Here is an 18890-nt window from a genome sequence, read left to right as displayed (position 1 = left end):
GAAAATAAGCATCCTTGAGGTTGAGAGACACCAACCAGTCCTGAAGTTGAAGGGCCTGGAGGACTTGAGAAAGAGTAACCATCTTGAACTTGTCCTTCCTGAGGAGCTTGTTAAAACCGCGCAAGTCCATGATGGGTCTCAATCCCCTGTCTTTCTTCGAAATCAAAAAATAAGGGGAATACCATCCCTTGTTCCTCTCCGCTACAGGCACCAGTTCTATGGCGCCTTTCTCCAGCAGGGATTGAATTTTCTGCGCAAGGAGCGGATCCGGACTCTTCAAAGAGAGATTCCCTGGTGGATTGTCGTGAGGCCTCTGCCGGAAAGGAAGACAGTAGCCGTGGGCTATGATCTTCAGAACCCACACATCTGAAGTAATGGCACGCCACTCTACAAGATGCTGCGCCAGACTTCCCCCAACCGGCGGACCATGGGACATGGCCTCATGACCGAGCTGAAGCGGCTGCAGCAGTGCCTGAGGGCAAAGAGGCAACTGCCCGATCGGCCTTGGCACCTCGAGTACCCTGTTTTCCACCTCTGGCACTCCTACGGTGGCCCCTTTGACTTGCGGCACCTCTCGATTTACTAAAGGATGAGTAATATCGAAAGGAACCTCCCCTCCATTGCTGTCCCCTAGGACGAAAAGACGGAGGTTGGCGAAATGCAGCGCTCAACGACTTTGCTGCAGCTTTGGAGGTCTTCAACCTCTCAAGGCTCTTGTCTGCCTTGCTGCCAAAAAGATGTCCACCATCAAAGGGCATGTTGAGGAGCCGGGCCTGCACATCAGGAGCAATCCCCGACTTCCGCAACCACGCAAACCTGCGTATTACGGTGCTCGCTGCCATGGACCGGCTGACACAATGTGCCATGTCCAAACCCGACAGAACGGTCTCACACGTGGCATCCTTGCCATCTTGTACAATAGCAAGAAAACCATCCCGTTACTCCCCTTCGGGAATATGTTCAGCCGCCAAGGAAATACAGTTCCACAGTGTGTGTGAAACGTGACAAGGCACACACGGAGTTGGCTGCCTGTAAAGCCATACCACCTGAAGAAAACACTTTCTTCGCCCAGCCATCAAAACGCTTGTCGTCCCTATCAGGAGGGATGGTAGGGTACAACGCCTGCTTTGCTGGGGCTGTGGCTGCCTGCACCACCAAACTCTCCGGAGAGGGGTGCGTGGTCAACTAGCAGGGGTCACTACTGGATGGACGGTATTTTGCGGCAAAGACTTGCTCACTGCCGGAAGACTCTCCGGAGCAGTCCACCCTTCTTTGCAACACCATATGGAAAGGCAGTACCGGGTCAGTTGGAGGACCTTGGTCGAGGATGTCCATCAGGTCATCCTGCAGAAAGTCCACAGGTGGCGCAGGCCACCCCAAGTAGTCCATGACCCGCGACATAAGGCACCGGTACGAGGACTCGGCATGGGTGCCAGGCTCAGGCTGACAGAACTCCACCTCCGGAGAGGTGTCCAGACCACTGACGCAGGTCTTCAATCTGGCTGTGACCAGACAAAATCTCGTCAGGCACCTCCTCAGGCACCAAACCTTCCTCAGATCCCTCCTCCCCCTCAGAAATATAATCCAGAGGTCGGAAAGAGGGCACAGACAAAGGGACAGACATTCTTAGCCTTGGCCAGAGCCTTCCTGGGGGGATCCACCAGGCCACGGGGTACCTCCGACAAAGCAGCCTCGAAAGGCGTCGATGGAATCGGCGTCGACGTCGAGCAAGGCGCCGACAACTTCAACGGCGTCGACACAGGCCTCGAGGGCGGAGCCCCGAGCGTGTCCTTCGACAGCCTGGGCGCCGATGGCGTCAACGACTTCCTCGGAGGCGGAGCCTCGAGAGAGTCCCTCGACGACCTCTGCGCCGCAGGCGTCGATGTCTTCCTCAAAGACTTCACAGGCTCATGCGGTCTCGAGGGCGTCGAAGACCGGGACCTGGAACGGGCATGTCTAGAGCGACCATCCTTGTCCGACCAGGACTTCGAAGCCGCCCGGTGGTCGCGACGATCGCTCGAGCCCAAAGGCAGATGAGCGGTGACTCTAGCACGGTCACGGCCGGCTTCCTACGACGGCGCGGACGGACCGGAGCCCTGCGATTGAAAAATCGCCATCATCACCTTTCGGAAGGAATCCCATTCGTCAGGAGTGGAATGCTTATTGGGACAAGCAACCCGCTGACGGGTGGAGTCCTCGGAAGAGGACGGGGAAGGCGACCTGTGACGGCGCTTCCGTGAGTGCCTCGAAGAGGCAGAGGAATGGTGAGTCTGACTCCCGGACCGAGACCCCCCGGACTCACGACGACGATGCGGAGAGTCGCCCTTCGAATTGTCGGGCGAAAGTCCAGTGGATCGCGACTTCCGGGGCTTGGCCACCTTACCCACCGACAGCTTCTTCTTACGCTCCCGCAAGGCCTTCGATGTAAGCAAATGGCAGTCGACATAGTCATCCGTCGTGGTCCTCCCAGAGGCGCCAGAGGCAAGCGTCGTGCGTGTCCATCAACGACATCTTGGACCCGCACACCCGACACTTCTTAAAACCCGACCGAGGGTGGAAGAAGCCGAAGATATCATTACAAAACACAAACGAACAGGTTCGAAGAACCGAAAGAACAGCATTCAGTAGAACCGAATGCGCGCCGAGATCTCCGAAGCGAACACGTTCGTGGAAAAAATGGAACTGAGGCTACGGCGTCGTGCGTCTTACTTATAACATCCGGTGATGTCGGCTCGAGGGAGACCCTCGAGGACAGCGTATCGACGTCATCAACGCAGGACGCAGATGCCAATTTTCCAAAGCAGCACAGCTGTGGTGATTACTGTCATAGATATGTAATACGTTGGAGGACCCAATCCCCTCGAAACACTATTATTATCACAAGTATAAGGACACCCCTAAACCAGAAACATGGTAGCCCCCTCTCCCTGACAATGATCTATCCAAACCCCTCTCAGCCTTCATGGGATGTATTGCGGCACCCTCTCCTCTTCCCCCCAAATATCACTTAAGTACTGTGACGAGGAAGAAGAGGAAGTCAAGAGCAGTACAGACTTCCTGTGAGAAAAACCATTATAGTACTGAGAAGAAAAAGATGCAGATCAAGGCACATCAACCTCTTCATTCTCCATGTCCCACTAACAAGGCCAGGCAGAGTCAGGCAATTGACATCAAATATGCCCACCTGCAGCCTGTTAGGTACTCAGAACAGTATAAAAAGCACCCAAGCACTCTGTAGAATGAAGGAGTTGGGAGGAGAGCTGTGGAGCCTAAGCTACCCACGACCAGTGGGGGAAATCCAGGATGCCGAGAAGCTGAGGATTTTCATGAGGGAGCGCCCTATAACAGCGTGGCTAGAAGCCTGCCACTTCAAGTGCAGGAAAAAGATCTACAGAAGGGAGCCATGAATTGTGCTGGTCCATTTTTGTATTGTAAATGGTAAGGGCTCGGTCTCATGTTGATCTGTGAAACAGAAGAAACACAACCGGTGAGGCAAGCGATGTGAAAGCCTGATGTGTTTGAGCAAGATACAATATTACCGCTCGATCGTGCTCTTTCAGTGAAAGCCGCTTCGGGTGAAACTGACTAAAAGGATTCTGTTGATACAAGGTGACAGAGTGGTCGCGTGTGGGAATAGCCATTGTCGAAAGACTCTGTAGCTGAATAGGACGCTCCTGTGAATAAAGGGGAGCTGTGCGCAGCAGTGAAAACCGAGGAAAATAGAGACTCAAAAAGGGGGAGCTGTGCAAAAACCAAAGTGGGAGCTAAATTCCTCAAACTAAAGGAAAAGAGAATTTCCATTGAAACAGGAACATTGAAAGGCTCTGGGGTGGCTCCCAGGCAGTAGGCTGATCCAGGAGGACCACAGAGACCCCACAAGACCCGGAGAGCTCCAACCAAGTAAGGCACCTGGTTGTATGGCCTCTAGTGGGTGTACCATGCGGTCTAACAACTGCGCCACGACCAGGGAAGCCCAAGCTGTGAAAGAGAGCTGCATGAGGTACATAATCTGCAGGACTTGGTTTAGAGTGGGGAAGGGAGTCCCACCAGAAACCAAGGTAAGAGTGACACTTTTCTAGTAGGACGTTTTGAATTGAACTTTGGTATTTAAAAGGAGGCAACAGTGAGCCAGTTGAACATTTACCAGTTTGAGAACAACCAAGAGGGTCTGACTCAAGTGAGGTAATCTGGAGAGACCTGCTGCAAAGGAGAACCCTGACCAGGAAAAGGTATTGAGAACTTTTGTGAAGCCGATCCGAGTTGCCAAGTGAATCCTGAAAACCTGTGGAACTTTCTAAACTTGAGTGCCTTGAACTTGGGAAGGGAGCTGCACAGGAGCTCTATTGTCACGCTAGCTATACTTTGAACACTACCAGAGTGCCTTGAACCTGGGAAGGGAGCTACGGAGGAGCTCCATTGTCACATTAGCTTTACTTTGAACACTATTGAGTTGGCCAAATCCCATACACCCTGTTACTCTGTAGAAGTGAGGGCAAGCATAGGTTTTGACACTGACAGTATTTTACTTTTGACTGACAGACTTTGACTTCCCTTTGTTTTCCTTTCGTTAGGGAAAATTCCCACCTTAGAGTTAGGGCAAGTTAGGCATTTTCCCATCCTGACCACTGAAAATAAAGGTTTTGAAAATCTACTTATCTGTCTGTGTCGTCTCTTGATACCATGCCTGTCTCACAATGACCATTCTAGGTTCACTCTGCCTGCCAATAACAGGCTACGTATTATGTATCTCAGTGGCCGGTATTGGCCATCTATCAGTTACAAACTAAAGAGAATCATTATCAGGTCCAGTGCTACGTCTAACTTTTCCAGTTCTTGAATCCTTGATAGGACTTCCCTCCAGTATGTCTGTGCATATCTGCAGGACCACCAGACATGCCAATAATTTGCCACATCCCCTCCAAAATGTAGTGCTCACATTGGAGTACATGCAGGATAACCTGTATGGTGTAAATTGCCATCTATGAAGTCATTGTTATGCCTTCAGCCTATATTGGGACGATATTGACATTCTGGGTACAGAGCGACACATCAGTCTCCAAAGCACTTCCTCTACTTCACAACAAATGACTTCCTCCCCTCGCTTTCTAGACCTCTGGTCCTCCTGTGGTTCCGCTCATAGGTTTATCTTGTACATATTCGCCGTTATAACTGTTAGGGAGATTTATCATTTTTATACTTCATCCCCTCTCCTAGTGAGACCCCCAGCACCATTTGCTGGACTTCTGGACCTTTTTCATTAATCCTGAATGAGTGGAGCCTTTTTCCACTCATTCATTCTTATGGATTCGGTCTTCTGGAACTCTTTACTTTGTACTGACCTATGGAGTCTATTTTGCTCCAGACCTTTATAAGACATCTGTATGTTACTGTTGCAGCACACAGCTCCTTATGAGAAGTGTTGCTGGGGACCCTTTGGGTCCTCCTTAGAGATTAATTTCTATATCCTACAGTAGCTACAGTTCTTAAGGATAGAACGATATGCAGTATCACTCCTAAAAATGTATAGTCTGAGAGATTGGCACACCCCACCTTATGTGGAGTGCCAAAGGGATACCTAGTACCCCCCTTCTCTTTGCTCTGTGACTTTTTAGTCACAGACAACTATCTAGTTATGACTGGTGGCAGTTGACGTGTTCTACCAACTATTGTGTGATTTTGTTCTACTGCAGGCTATGTCCATAGCCTCGGTAGTGCACAACAGGTGCACCCAATTACTTGGGGGCTTCCTTCGTTTTTCACGATTGTTCTTGGTTAGCCCTTCCTCTACCATTCTGGGGGTGGAAGTCTGTGTGTGTATTTTGCCTTTGGCGGAAACCCATGGGCGTACTCGCCTAGACTCCAGTGTGTCTGAGCAGGCAGAAAGTGGGAGAGGAGCTGTCCTTTGTCTGCCAGAGTGCCTGAATAGAACCAGCTCCCACTGGGGGGTCTGGCTGTCCTGATCGGACAGCCATACACCCTTTCTGTACAAAATTGAGAGAGATTGCAGAGGAGTGAGTGCTTTAACTGTATAAAAGGTGAGGCTTCTGGAGTGAAAAGCAAGTCGACCACTGGCAAACTGAAGTAACCGAAGAAGAAGACAACCAGAGATGCTTGCAGACCCTTTGCAAAACAGTGACACAACCACTGCTGTCCTGACCCTGTTTTCTATGCAACAGAGGAACTCCAAAGAGGACAACACCTTCCCTTTCACTGGTGGGAGCAATCAGTCCCAAGACGTACTCTGATTTGAGCCATCTCCCGAGGTCCTGTGAGTTTCCAGAGTTGCGGAATGTCAATACCTGCTGCCCATTTCGAGTGCATCGTCTTGGAAAGGCCGAATCTGTTGAAGTGTTTGCTGGTCCCTCAAGGACACTCCGGCAACACAATCCAACTCGTTCAAACTCCCTCATCAGAGTGTGGGACTGCAGGAACCAAAGAAAATTGACCGGGCAAATGGCGTCCTTTGTCCCACAGAAAAGGCGCCAAAACAGCACAGCAACCAGAGAAGTTGATGAAAGCTGTGCCAGAGACCATCCCTCGAGACTACTGCTGAGAGATCCCGTCCTTTGTCTTGCCTTTCGTCATCAGATCAAGGAATCCAGAGGTCGGGTCCAGTGCTGCAACATCACAGAGTATCCAGATGCTAACACTTTCTTCTAAGCAAAGGTGCTGTGGGGAATAGGTATTGCTTACCTGATTCCAGAAAGTCACTCCAGAGCATTGGAGTGCATGTAAAGTTGTCCAGGGCACCCCCTCTTACCTCCGACTCAAGCTGCTGCTTGTTTCCCTTGCAAGTCCTTTCACAGGGATTCCAACATTGGTTTAGCCTTCTGGTATCTTCCTTCCTAGAGACTAAAAAGTATCCACAGGAACATTTGAATTCTACTACTTTGCAAGACTTTAAGCTGCTACAAACTGCCCTTTAGCTAGGGTTGCAGTTTTGACTTTTGAAACACTTGCTGTGCCTTGAAACTGCCTCTAGAACCCGAAGCTCTACTGGGATATTATTAACCAACAGTTTTCCTCCCCAGAAATCACTATATTATATATGTATGCTGACTAAATGCAATTACTGTATTATTTTGTGGTTGTGCGTCATTACCCATAATACCGCAGACCTGTCAAACTCCTGTAACAATTGTGCGCGTTCAGCAAACTACCAACTAAGAAGTGTCTTTTTGAAAGTATTATAACGTATACCTGTGTGTGTTGGTTTAAAGTGATAACATATTTAACAGTGAGTCTTTTGTATATAATACATCTATATTTTAATATACATTAATGTGTAAGTGTTTCTTTGATGTGCATTACTAGCTAGGTCCAGTGTACTTACCTACAGCTCACATCTGCCTGACTGCTCTGCCACTGTACCAAGGTCCTGAGTTAGTACAGACTGATACTAAGAGTTGGGGGTCTAAAAACCACTGGGATAGCTTACTAAAGTCTTACCTCTAAGTAGGACTTTAGGAAAACTTCCCTAACAATAACCTTACCCCTAGCTTGGATACCAGTAACCTTTCATAGGGTGTCAATTCACTTTTCAAGTTTTCTCCCACCCTCTTATCCGTAAGAGCTCCCTTTAATTGTAGGTACATAAATGGTTATATGTTCACCACCTATAAGAAGTCTTGTAATTTTGCATGTGGTGAAAACTCCCCCTCACAAAACAACTGTTCCGCTTTTGACAAACCAGCTTCGTACCAAAGCTAGAATCTATTTGGGTCTATGATCTCTTTCCTGATCGGGGAGCCCATCTACAATGTCCATGTTGAGAGCCATCTTGTGACCCCCTTCTCACTTCGCGTTTGGCTGAGAATTTGTAGAACTGGATGTCTAAGGGTTCTCATGGGTTTTTTGTTCTTAGGAGCCCATAGCCAGTCCCCGAGCGATACTGGTTCCATCAATGTACTCTCTAGTGCTACTCACTGTTCGGTACAGTATGGATTCAAATGCTCCACCAGGACTCTCAGTTGAGCCGGCTTGTAGTCTGTGTTAATTTATGGGTAGGTCACTGCCATATCCCGCCTTCAGTCTTGTCAAATTGTAAGCTATCCTTGGTTCAACCCCTAACCCTCATAGGAATGAGAGCTGCCATCTCTTGATTTGAGTTAGAAACTCAATAGTTAAGTATGTTGGTAACATTTGAAACAAAAAGGATTCTGGGAAGAAGATTCATCTTCTCCACATTCAGGCGAGTCATCCATGACACTGTCTGCTTGTTCCAGCTTTCTATATCCTTAAAATTGTATCCCGTAGTATTGTGTAATTTGCAGTATATAGCTTATCCACTGACCTGGTAAGATTTATCCCCAGATATCTAATCCCCTTCTACACCCCCACGGATTCCCTCGCCGAAGTAGAAATGTCTCCCAATGGAAGGAGTATAGTCATTGTCTGGTTCATTGTAAATCCAGAATAATAGCCATGGGCAGAGATTTCTTCCATTATCTGTGGGATTGTTTTCTCTGGATCTTTCACGTATGATGATAGATCCTCCGCAAAGAGAGCTCATTTGTATTTTTTGTCTAGCATTCGTATCCCCCTTATATCCAGATTTCCTCTAATTCTCTCCGCCAACGCTCCACGACTAAGACCAAGAGGAGTGGTGACAGTGGGTAACCCTGACTCTTGGTCTACTCAAGTTTTATTTCTTCAGACTGTGTAATCTAGCCACTTTAGCCACGCTAGCCATGGGAGAGTTACATAAACTGTTCAGCCAAGTCACCCATCACAGTACCAAATGCCACTTTCATCAGTACTCCCATAAGAAATGTCCAACTTAACCTATCAAACAGTATTACCACGTCCTCACTCAATATTAGGGTCTCCCTTCTCTCCTCCTAAGGCCTGAACATCAAGTTAAGACATTTCCTCAAAGTATCCGCTGTCTGAGTCAAATCCCACTTGGTCTGTGTGCCCCAGGGCTGGCAAGTGCATTCCAGCAAATTGGCTACAATTTCTGTGAGTAGTTTCATGTCTTGGTTAATCAGTGATATTGGTCTATATGACGAACAGTATTCTGGATCCTTGCCCTCCTTTGCTAGGACTACAAGAAGTGCCCTATTGCAAGAGTTAGGAATCCCGCACCCTGTCAAGATTGAATTAAAAACCCTTGCTTTACTGGCGGTACTTGTGTTTAATAAAACATTGAAGTGTATTCGTCTTCAACAGGTGCTTTACCTCCCTTTGTCAGATCGCTCCCTTAACCTCCTCTGGTAATTGGCTGGTAAAGCGTGTGGTAATATTGGCCAAAGCATTTCACCACATCCCCAGCATCTGTTCAGCTCGTATCCTGAGCAACCTTAATCCACCCGCTTAGCCTTTGTGCCCTCAGTCTATTTGCTAGCATGCTCCGGCTCCATCCCCTGCTTTGTCATTATCAGCATTTTGTGTGTTCTAGATATTTGTAAGTCTCAGAGTGCCGCCCATTTATCTTTGAAATCTTACATGAACCCTCCATCTAGCCTTCCTACCTCCAATAGACTCCCTCAAGCATTTGCATCTCTTCTTTCAATTTACTTTCCAGAAAGTTTGTCCCTTTCTTTCTCCTAGACCCTTCTGCCATTATTAAGGCCCTAATCATCACTGTTGCCGCTTCCCAGAGTGTATCATTTGTACTGACCAATTGTCATTCTCCTAAAAAAATTCCAACATTATTTTATTAAAGGGAGAGCCTTCTTCTCCAACATTGGATGTTTGGGTCTGGCTATGACTTTTGAATGGCTCTCCCACTGTGTTCCGATGAAGGAAAGGAGTCTCTCTAAAAATTGGGACTATCCCTCTCTCTGTGTGTGGTTCCTTATAGGTGTAAGGGTGGCATGGGGACCTCTATAACTTCTTTGACACACCTGAATATTGAGCTTTATTGAAGATTCAATCAATATTGATATTGCTGGGTTGTGGGTGTGACCATGCCTCAGACTGCCCCCTGTGAAGGAGGTCTGGGGATCCCCTGCATACGTCCACAGTGGTCCAGCATCCACTAGCTTGAGGTGGCACCCAGCCCCAATGCCCACCCATTGTGGGTTCCCAGGTTTAGGAAGAGGACTTTGTCACACTGCTCTGTTAGGGAACACATGAAATACTGCAATGTACGCCAGGTCGCCAACAGGGAACAGGAGAATTTCACAACACATTTTTATGTCCAAATGAAATCATGCTGGTCTCAAGAATATAAGCAAATGCTGCCCCACTTATGGTGGCTGTGTCCAAAAGAAATCATGTGGCTTGTCTCAACAATGTATGCCAGCATTGCCCATATAAAACAGATCATGATGCTGCTTGTTGCACAAGTCGTGCCCCATGAGGTTCTTCCTGCCCACATGTTTTTCATTTTCTTAATTCTATCCCGTGGCCCTCACTGTCCCAGGCTTTATGCTAGTGAAAGTCCTTGTGGTTTTCACCACTATAAATTGGTCCAAGTGTCATTTCTCAGTCACACGTTTTTTGCCAAAATATTGTTTCAGTGCCATGTCCTGCCCCAGTGTGGCTTTCACTTCTTGGGTATACCTCACGTGAGGCTGACTGCCACAATGCTGTCCCAAAACCGCTCTCTAGTGCCTAGGTTTTGCCCCATAATGCTCTCAGTGCCCAGGTTCTGTCCACAAAGTCTAACGTTCTGCCCACAACACCCTTGCTGCCACAGTTATACGCCAATGTTATTCTTTGTGCCCAGTGTCTGCCCCAATATTGCTCTCACTGCCTAGTTTCTGCTACATGTGAGTTCCATGAGGTACGTCTCCCCATCTCACATATAGGCCTACATGGCCATGTAGCATCAGGAGGCTCATGATCAGGTTTATTGACAAGGAATGCTTTGCACAACGTCAGTGACAGGCTCTCCATAATGGGTGGACAGTACCCCATAGCCCACAGGTCACTGCTGCACACTAACCTAGTTATCCAACTAAACTAGTTAGCCACAAGGCGAAGGTGGGCACTAGAAGCAGAATCAACTTGTGCAGCACTGGGTGATTAGTTATACGGTTTATTTAAGTTTTGGTATATTGAATTAGAAGTAAGTTCACGGGAGGGAGAGGTGTTGCCCACAACTCTTGTTTGAACATGAAAGGGTTGGACCACATAATTCCTACTCTGATAATAAGGTACACAACGTTTTTCAAGTTTTCTTGTAAAGGATTACATCAGTGATTTAGGTAGGTCAGCGGTCACGTGTTTGTCCAACCGGCAAGCCATAAACCCACCAACCATGGGCAGTCAAGAATCAGTTTAGCCTTGAGAAAGACCCTTAATGGAGTCGAACCGCGTGGCGGCTGACCTACCTAAATCACTGAATAAATCCTTTACATGAAATCTTGAAAATCTTTGTGTACCTTATTATCAACGCAAGAAATATGGGGTCCAACTCTTTCATAAACTAGATACCCAACTCAAATTATAGTTCGACATATCCACCTTGCTCTGATAAACGTTGAAATTTTAAATCAAGGACTCAGGAGCCTGCTATCAGGAGGGGATGTTATTTGGCACAAGACAGTTGGCTTGTCTTCGCTCTTTAAATAACAATCTCCTGCAGGGCCTTACCACGACCCTTGCATGGAAAGAGGACTGGCACCCACTGACTCAATCCTTTGCTGCTACTGATTATTTAGGTCAGCTACATGCCTCACCCCCTAACCACAATTTGCCCACACCATAATGTTGATACTTTTAGTTTCTCAATCAAAATTTCAGCAATATATACTAAATATAAAGCAACACCAAAATTCTGACCGAAAATGTGTTTAAAACTCAACATGATGCCACATTTTTCAATGAAAAAAATGTAAGAAAAAATAATAACATGCTCAAAACACATATCACTATTAGTGTAATTAACGTGAACTCCCACATTAAAAAAATTATTCTTTCCAACCTATTCCTAGTTATCTAGAAACCTTTAAATGTGAAGTTTATTTCCTGTTGTAAAGTTGTAAGCATGGAACAGTCTCACTGTATTTAAGACACTTTAATCAGTGTTCCGATTCCAATTCTAGCATTTTGGGGGCAGGTGGACAATGATGGCACAGCTATGAAACAGAGATATTTAATAGCAACATTTTATATGGGGATAATAAATAAAATCTGGCGGGAAATTCTTGGGTTGAGAGTTGAACAGGATACTGTCAGGGGTCCTCCCCTTTCTCAATCCCCTAAGTGCTTATACATTTGTCAGGGACATTTCATAACAAATATAAAAATACGTTCACTGAATGCATCTTCCTCACCTCATCCACTTTTCGGAGCCCCACAATGCTGTCCGCCTGCTTCGCCGGGACCTCTGCTGTATGGACAACTTTGTTTCTCTGAATCATTTCCAGGGTCACACGTTCCACTTCCTGAAGCTGTGGGGAGGTCACAGGAGCCTATGGGAGGAAAGGAGAACTTGGTTTAAGCAGTCTACAGTGAAAGAACGGTGGCACTGTGTAAACATTCCATGGTCAGTGTTGGCGGAAGGTCATGCAGCGACAGGGATGACGATGCAAGAATGACACACAGTGGCACTCTCAGCCAACAATACAGACATTCAGGCAAACACACATTTTTAAATCTGAAGTGTATTTTTAAGAGTAGATTTCTGTTTTGTGTGAAATTCTCTCCACCTGCGAGTCCCCCAGGATTTTTGACTAGTTCTCCTGAGTGAGTGGGAACCTTTTCCCACACTTACTCATTCTTTTACTCTGCTTTTGTAAACCCTTTTTACCTCTTTTTGGAGCCATGCTTTCCTCCAACTTTTCTAGCATCTACATTTTACTAAAGCAGCACACAGCACTTTGTGTGCAGTGTCGCTGGGAGCTCCTAGAGCTTACACTTTAGTGTTTCTTGATTTTCCCTTGGTTAACTCACAGTTACCAAGGCAGGGAAATAACCTTTTATCCTACCTTTATTTCCTTTTGTGAGATCAGCACACCCCACCTTATGTGGAATGCTGAGGGGAGCCAATGTACCCCTTTTCTCCAGTAACCTTTTGGTTACTGTGACACGCTCTATGATCAGGCTGGTGGCAATGTGCCTTTTTGCATGACTGTTTGTGGACTTTTGTCGCAGACTGTCTGCGCAGCTGCAGTAGGGGACACAAGGGACACAATTTACCCAAAATGGTGGCTGTCTTTTTTTAAGCCCTGAACAAGAAGAGTTGTCCTTTCTGATGTCTTCTTCTACCTTTCTGGGTGGAGGAGGGTCTCTTATCCCTTTGTGTTCGCCGGGCTTCCCAAGGAAAGCCTGCAAAGCGTCTATCAGTGACTGGCAGGACAGGGAGTAGGGGAGGTGACTGAAATTCCCCTGTCCTTTGTCCTACAGTATGACTGACTGAAACCAGTTCACACTGGGAGGCTGGCTGTCCCCATTGGACAACCCCCCCCCCCCAAGTTTGAATGGTGCATGTGTCATAATTGGTGGACTCAGCCGGTGTTCAGGGGTAAATTCCGAGGTCCTGGAGCTGCAACTCAGTGTCGGTAACTGGAACAGAAGATTTCAAAGAACAACAACAAAGGACACTGTCAGCAACTTCCAGCGACCGCCAGAACCTGCAGAGTAACTGCTGCTGGTCCGACCTCAACTTCAAAGCGATCTGAACATGACTTCCACCCTTGGATTGATGGGACTAACCAGTCCCAAGACAAACTCCAATTTGCGCCATCCCCGGAAGAGCTGTGCCGTACAAGGCCTGCAATTCACCAATACCCAGGGACATGTACTTCATCGCTGTGCATCGTCGCCTGTAGCATGTTTTTGTCTGGAACTTTGTGGGCATCCTGCTAGGCCTGCAGTGACATAAGCAAACTCCCCAAAGTGCCCTCACCAGAGACGAGGACCAAGAAATGGAGAAGAGTCTAACGCTGTGAAGACTGTCCTTCACCCAAGACTGTAAAAGGCACCGACAAGTAAGACCTGCAAGGATCCTCTGCTGGGCCAGTCCGCACGAGAGCTGTCGCCAGATCCACCAAAGTCCCTATCTTCTGTCCCCAAGATCAGAGAAACCAGTGACCATGTCTACTGTAACCTCACCGCTTGGACCGTTCTCAACTGCTTTCTTCACTTAAAGGTACTGTCCTTCTCCTTATAAAACTTACCTGGAGTATGCTTGTTTTATCCTGCGATCCTGGGGGCTGCAGATACCCTGTATCTTGTACCCCTCCAGGTCTCTATAGAGTTACATTGGGGTGGACAACACACTGTACTCTTATTCTGCCTTAGGACATTGGTCCTTGGAGCAACCCTTCAAGGAAACATCTGAACTTGACATGTGAAACCTAACTTTTACTTACCTGAAAGACCAAGAGGAGAAACTGTTGGATTCTGCCACTCTGAAGCATGTACTTTGTTTCCTGCATGTTCTGCCTTCCCCTGTCTTTAAGACAGGCTTGAACAAAGTTAACAAAAGTTATACGAGTTTGGAAAAGTTTGCATATATGTTTCAGATGGTTTTACTATGTGATTTGTTACTGAAAAAGCTGTTCTAGTGTGACTACAACTGTGGCCCCTTCTCCAAAGAATATTGCAAGTGTTTTTCTATTGTTTTGCTGTGTTATAGTACTTATTTGACTTGAATGCTACAACAGTGTGCCTTAGGGTATATTATGAAATAACTTTTTTTTCCTCCAAAGCTTTATTTATACATTTAGGACCATACAGAAGCAATTAAACATAATACAGTATCTGTCAGCCCTCTGGGGCTGAACCTCCCACAACTCCGACTTTCACTCTTCCTCTTCCTCCTCACCTGACAAACAGTCCAGAATTGCAGAGATCTGCGGTCTTTGGGATTCGATAATACTTCTTCTTCTTCTCTTTTTTTTCTGAGTAAGTGTCTCTCTCCATGAAGGAAGCCACAGTGTTATGTCATTAACAAGCACTGCCTACGGCCCCTCTTCCGAAAGGGACAAAATGGGGAAAAAGCCCACTGGGCACAAAAAACCCCAACAGCAGATGAGCAATGGTCTGCGTCAGGCCGTGTGGATGCAGAATGGAAAATGGGCTCCAATGGATTCCGGAGGATAGAAACGCCAGATAGTCCTAAACAACAATCTCAGTACAGAGTATGGGATGGAACTGGAGCCAGCGGTCCACCAACAAAAGGTAAGGAAACAGCAAAGACAGGGTGCTCTGAGAAGCAAACAGGAACAGAATGCGTGGAGAGAGAGAGAAGCAGTAGGAGGTAAGGAGGAGGGGAGGGACCCCGTAGAGAAGAATAGCAGTGCTGCGGTGCCCAGAGAAGGCAAACGCACCGGAGAGAAAATGAAGGAAAGAAAGGAAACTAGCGTTATGGCAACCGGAGAAGCACATCCACGAGCGAGGCTGACCGAAACGGGTTGCAACGCACAGTGAACAGGGAGGGCGTGGCTAATAAGCCTCCCCGTTCACTGCTGCAGCAACACTAGACCGCTGCCACAATGTTGGGGAAAAAAACGTGGCGGATACTTCAATGGTGGCTAACAAGCCACGATCGGGACCACAGGGTCCACGGGAGGCGGCGCGTGACAATATCTCAAATGTACAAAATGACACTAATTCACACATAATCTCCTAAAATAATCTATAAGTAGTAACAGAGGGAGACAAAATTCAAGGAAGAAGACAGAAAGTAATGGAAATAAATAAAAAGAAAGAGCAAAAATAAAAACAAAGCAAAACAAGAACCCTAGAACATGATCAAATATTGAAGCATATTTAGCGGTTTCTGAGTGGGCTTGGGCTATTTGAATGGATGTCTCCCATGAAGGTTTATGCTGTTGTAAAATACCTTGTAGTAAAGCTGGGGGAAGGGCAGTAATACAGTGTTATAAGGCTAAGAGTACCTCTGCTAGTGTTTTCCTTCCTAGCCACTGTGTAAGGGTATTTTGGATGTGTCCCACTAACTCTAGTTGGGTTTCGTTACAGAGAAGCTGGAGTTCTCTGAACTTTACTCTATAAAAACGCTCACTCTGTCCTACCTGCTCTAGTGGGCTCTTTTTATTTCAGAAAACCGGGTAGTTCCAAGGGGATTAATACTCTGGTAGGAGGCTTGTAGGCCCCCTTTTAACAGTGAGGCCAGATAACACGTCTTTACTCTCTCATCCCAAATGAATTTGGTAGCTATCGTTTCAAAATATATAAAGAATGCTCCCAGATGTTCTCCCTACAGGTAAGATTGCAATATACCATGGGGAACTATGTGGTGTTGTGGGCCCACCCTCATTTGTTCTAATCCTTCCTGGAGGCGTTGATCTGCTGCTATCTGACATGCTATCATGCACTCCAGGAGGGTCTCTAAGGTACTCATGGTTAGGTCAGGCTTATCTTCAGAACCCGAACTTTGGAGATTCTCGCTCTCGGCCTCCTCCAAGGCGTCTGATGTTTCACTAACCACGTTTTTGTCTTCCAACCCCTCTCCTATGCCAGAGTTTCCGGGTAATTGCGAAATTTGGGGAGTAGGGTCAACCGGTATAGGGGGCTTCCCTTTCCCTAACATAGGTTATATACCTAATAACCATATAGGGGGAGGTTTGTCAATAGGTGTGGCCTGGTACACTTGGTAGGGTGTGAGTCTCTTTTTCGGGACATACGATCCCACCCCTGACACCATTTGTGGCGAGTCAGAAGAAGGAAACAGAGTCACTCAGGACACAGTGTAGAGTGTTTTATTAAAATAATAAGCCATGATGTCTATCTTTCCCTAATTCTATGGGTGTTCCCTGCCTATGAAACTAAACTAAGGTGCTAGCCACTCAGTCGTGAATGTCTAAAGGACTAAATTCTCCTGTCCAAAACTATCCTTACTGACACTACCACTATGAAAAACTAACCTAAATCAGTGGAGTGACTCCTGAGGGTACCGCTGTAACCAGTCTTTTGGACCAATAGTCTCTCAATCTACTTGGACCAGAACTCCCCAATTCCTTAGGTGGGTTATTGGGCTTTCTTTAGTATGTTATTCACAAATAGTCTCTCATGACTTCTTGGATCAAATTCTTGATTTCCTTAATTGGGTTATTGGGCTTTCTCTTCTCTGTGGGGATCCTTCTTGGGGATCTCTTATTCATTCTGCTTTCTTGGTTGTGAGTGTTAGGGAGATGTATAATTTTTATGCTTCATCCCCTCTCCTTGTGATACCCCCAGCACTTTCTGCTGGACTTCTGGACCTTTTTCTATATATCCATTATTATTGTCTCTGTCTTTTGGAACTCTGTGCTCTGTGTTTTACCTTTACTATGGAGTCTACTTTGTATTTTACTTTTGCAGAAACTAAAGGAAAACTTCTTACAAAAGGATTCTGTCCCTCACACTTGTACATACAACAAACTCAGCAAGGTAATATATGACAATTCAAATATAACGCAAAAATAACAGTTATGTTCAAAACCTGGTAACTGTTTCTCGTTGTAACCTGGGTGAGTTCCCCTTCACCAGATCCAAACAGGAGTTCAATCAACAGTTTGCAATAAGGATGTTCCGTCTTATAATCAAGTTCTTCTTGTTCCAATGCGTTGCTCACTTGGATATGACCAACAGTTCAAAATGTTCAACAAGTCTTTTATCGCTCCACTAGAGGTAGAGAGTTCCACGCAACTGCTTCTCAACGAACAAGTATACTTCCACAGTTCATCAGTATCAGCAGAAATGCTTCTGTCAGGATGGCTCCGCAGCAGTTCACAAAATACTTGTGTCAGGATGATTGCACAGCAATTCATAATGTACTCAGTGACCTTGTCACCTCTTCTTCAATGTTTTAACCACACCACAGTACTTTAATACTTTTCACCTGGTCCACTCACCTGCCAGGTCTGCAACTACAAGGTCCCTTGCCCTGGTGTACTCGCCTGCCAGGACTAATGAACCTACTAACAGTGGTACAAGTACTTCTGTGGCACAGTTCTACTTCACACAACTTATAAAGTCTTTTGACTTTCCACAACAACAGTTTTGATGACTTCTGGGAAGACCTGAGACACATTGGGGCTATTTGTTCCACACTTGTGATTGCCAAATGCAATGCAGGTTATACTCCTCTTCTCTTGAATACCTTCGATCAGAAGGGCAGCCTTTCAGCCACTTTTGTTTTCCGACTCTTGCATTAACCAAGTGCTGATAATGCCTTTCTCTCACTCTTGCTCTTCTTTTGCTTAGGCAATGCTTGTTTAGTTCAGTTCGGCCTATAGCTTCTTTCTCCCTTTGACAAAAGGGTATATAAACAACTTGCTTCTCAGTTGCCCTCTCCTGGCTGTGGCAATGTTGCTTCTTTTTAACTTGCTTTGCTATTGCCCCCTTTTGGCTTTGGCTATAATTGTTTTTATTGGCTTTGAGTAATATTGCCCTCTATTGTTGTTGGCAATTATTCTGACCTCCAAAATCACAATGACACTTTGCTGGCCTTTCACCAAGTTCTTATGTTGCCACTTTCTTCGTATCAGCTTGGTATTCAAAATTATTATTGTTCTCATCCCTACAGATAAGGCGTGTATGAGCAATTTGTACTTCCCTAAAAATACACAAATACTGTAACAAAAGTAAAAATAAGGAGTATAAATGCTCCCAACAAAAAGTAGAAAACAGACATCTAAGACCTCGTGCCATGGGGGGCGTGGCCAGCACGCATGCTGTGAAGTCGCACCGCAGTGAAGCTCCTGTCCGCGATCCTTATTGCCGCCTGAATTAAGCTGTTAACGCTAGGCACTCATCACGAAAACAGCATCTGCTGCAAGAAGAACCGCCATTCACTGAAACGTCTCAACTCCCGGATAAAAACGGAGTTGGCAGAGCCAGAAACAAGCAAGGAGAAGAAGCGCCCCTATACTCCCAAGATGGCGGAGTCCCGTGTGGCTCCCCGCGCCTTCAAGTGAGCAGCGCGAACTCAGCTCCCACACCGAGCAATAACCGTACAGTTATCACCTGCTGGGAGAGGGCCCTATTCC

At 46.5% G+C, this 18890-nt stretch overlaps 1 protein-coding gene across 1 annotated transcript in view; it reads right to left on the bottom strand.

Moving 5' to 3' along the window:
• Window positions 1-18890, bottom strand: part of AARS2 (alanyl-tRNA synthetase 2, mitochondrial) — a 413869-nt gene that overhangs the window by 176319 nt on the left and 218660 nt on the right. The window contains exon 15 of the mRNA XM_069608864.1: window positions 12228-12365. Within this exon, the coding sequence (XP_069464965.1) occupies window positions 12228-12365 (138 nt within the window). The remainder of the gene's footprint in view (window positions 1-12227; window positions 12366-18890) is intronic.

Source organism: Ambystoma mexicanum, chromosome 4q (genome assembly GCF_040938575.1).
Source record: "Ambystoma mexicanum isolate Mex_15411 chromosome 4q, UKY_AmexF1_1, whole genome shotgun sequence".
Lineage (NCBI taxonomy): Eukaryota > Metazoa > Chordata > Amphibia > Caudata > Ambystomatidae > Ambystoma > Ambystoma mexicanum.
The sequence above is the reverse complement of the archived record's forward strand: the minus strand, read 5'-3'. Positions and strand labels throughout refer to the sequence as shown.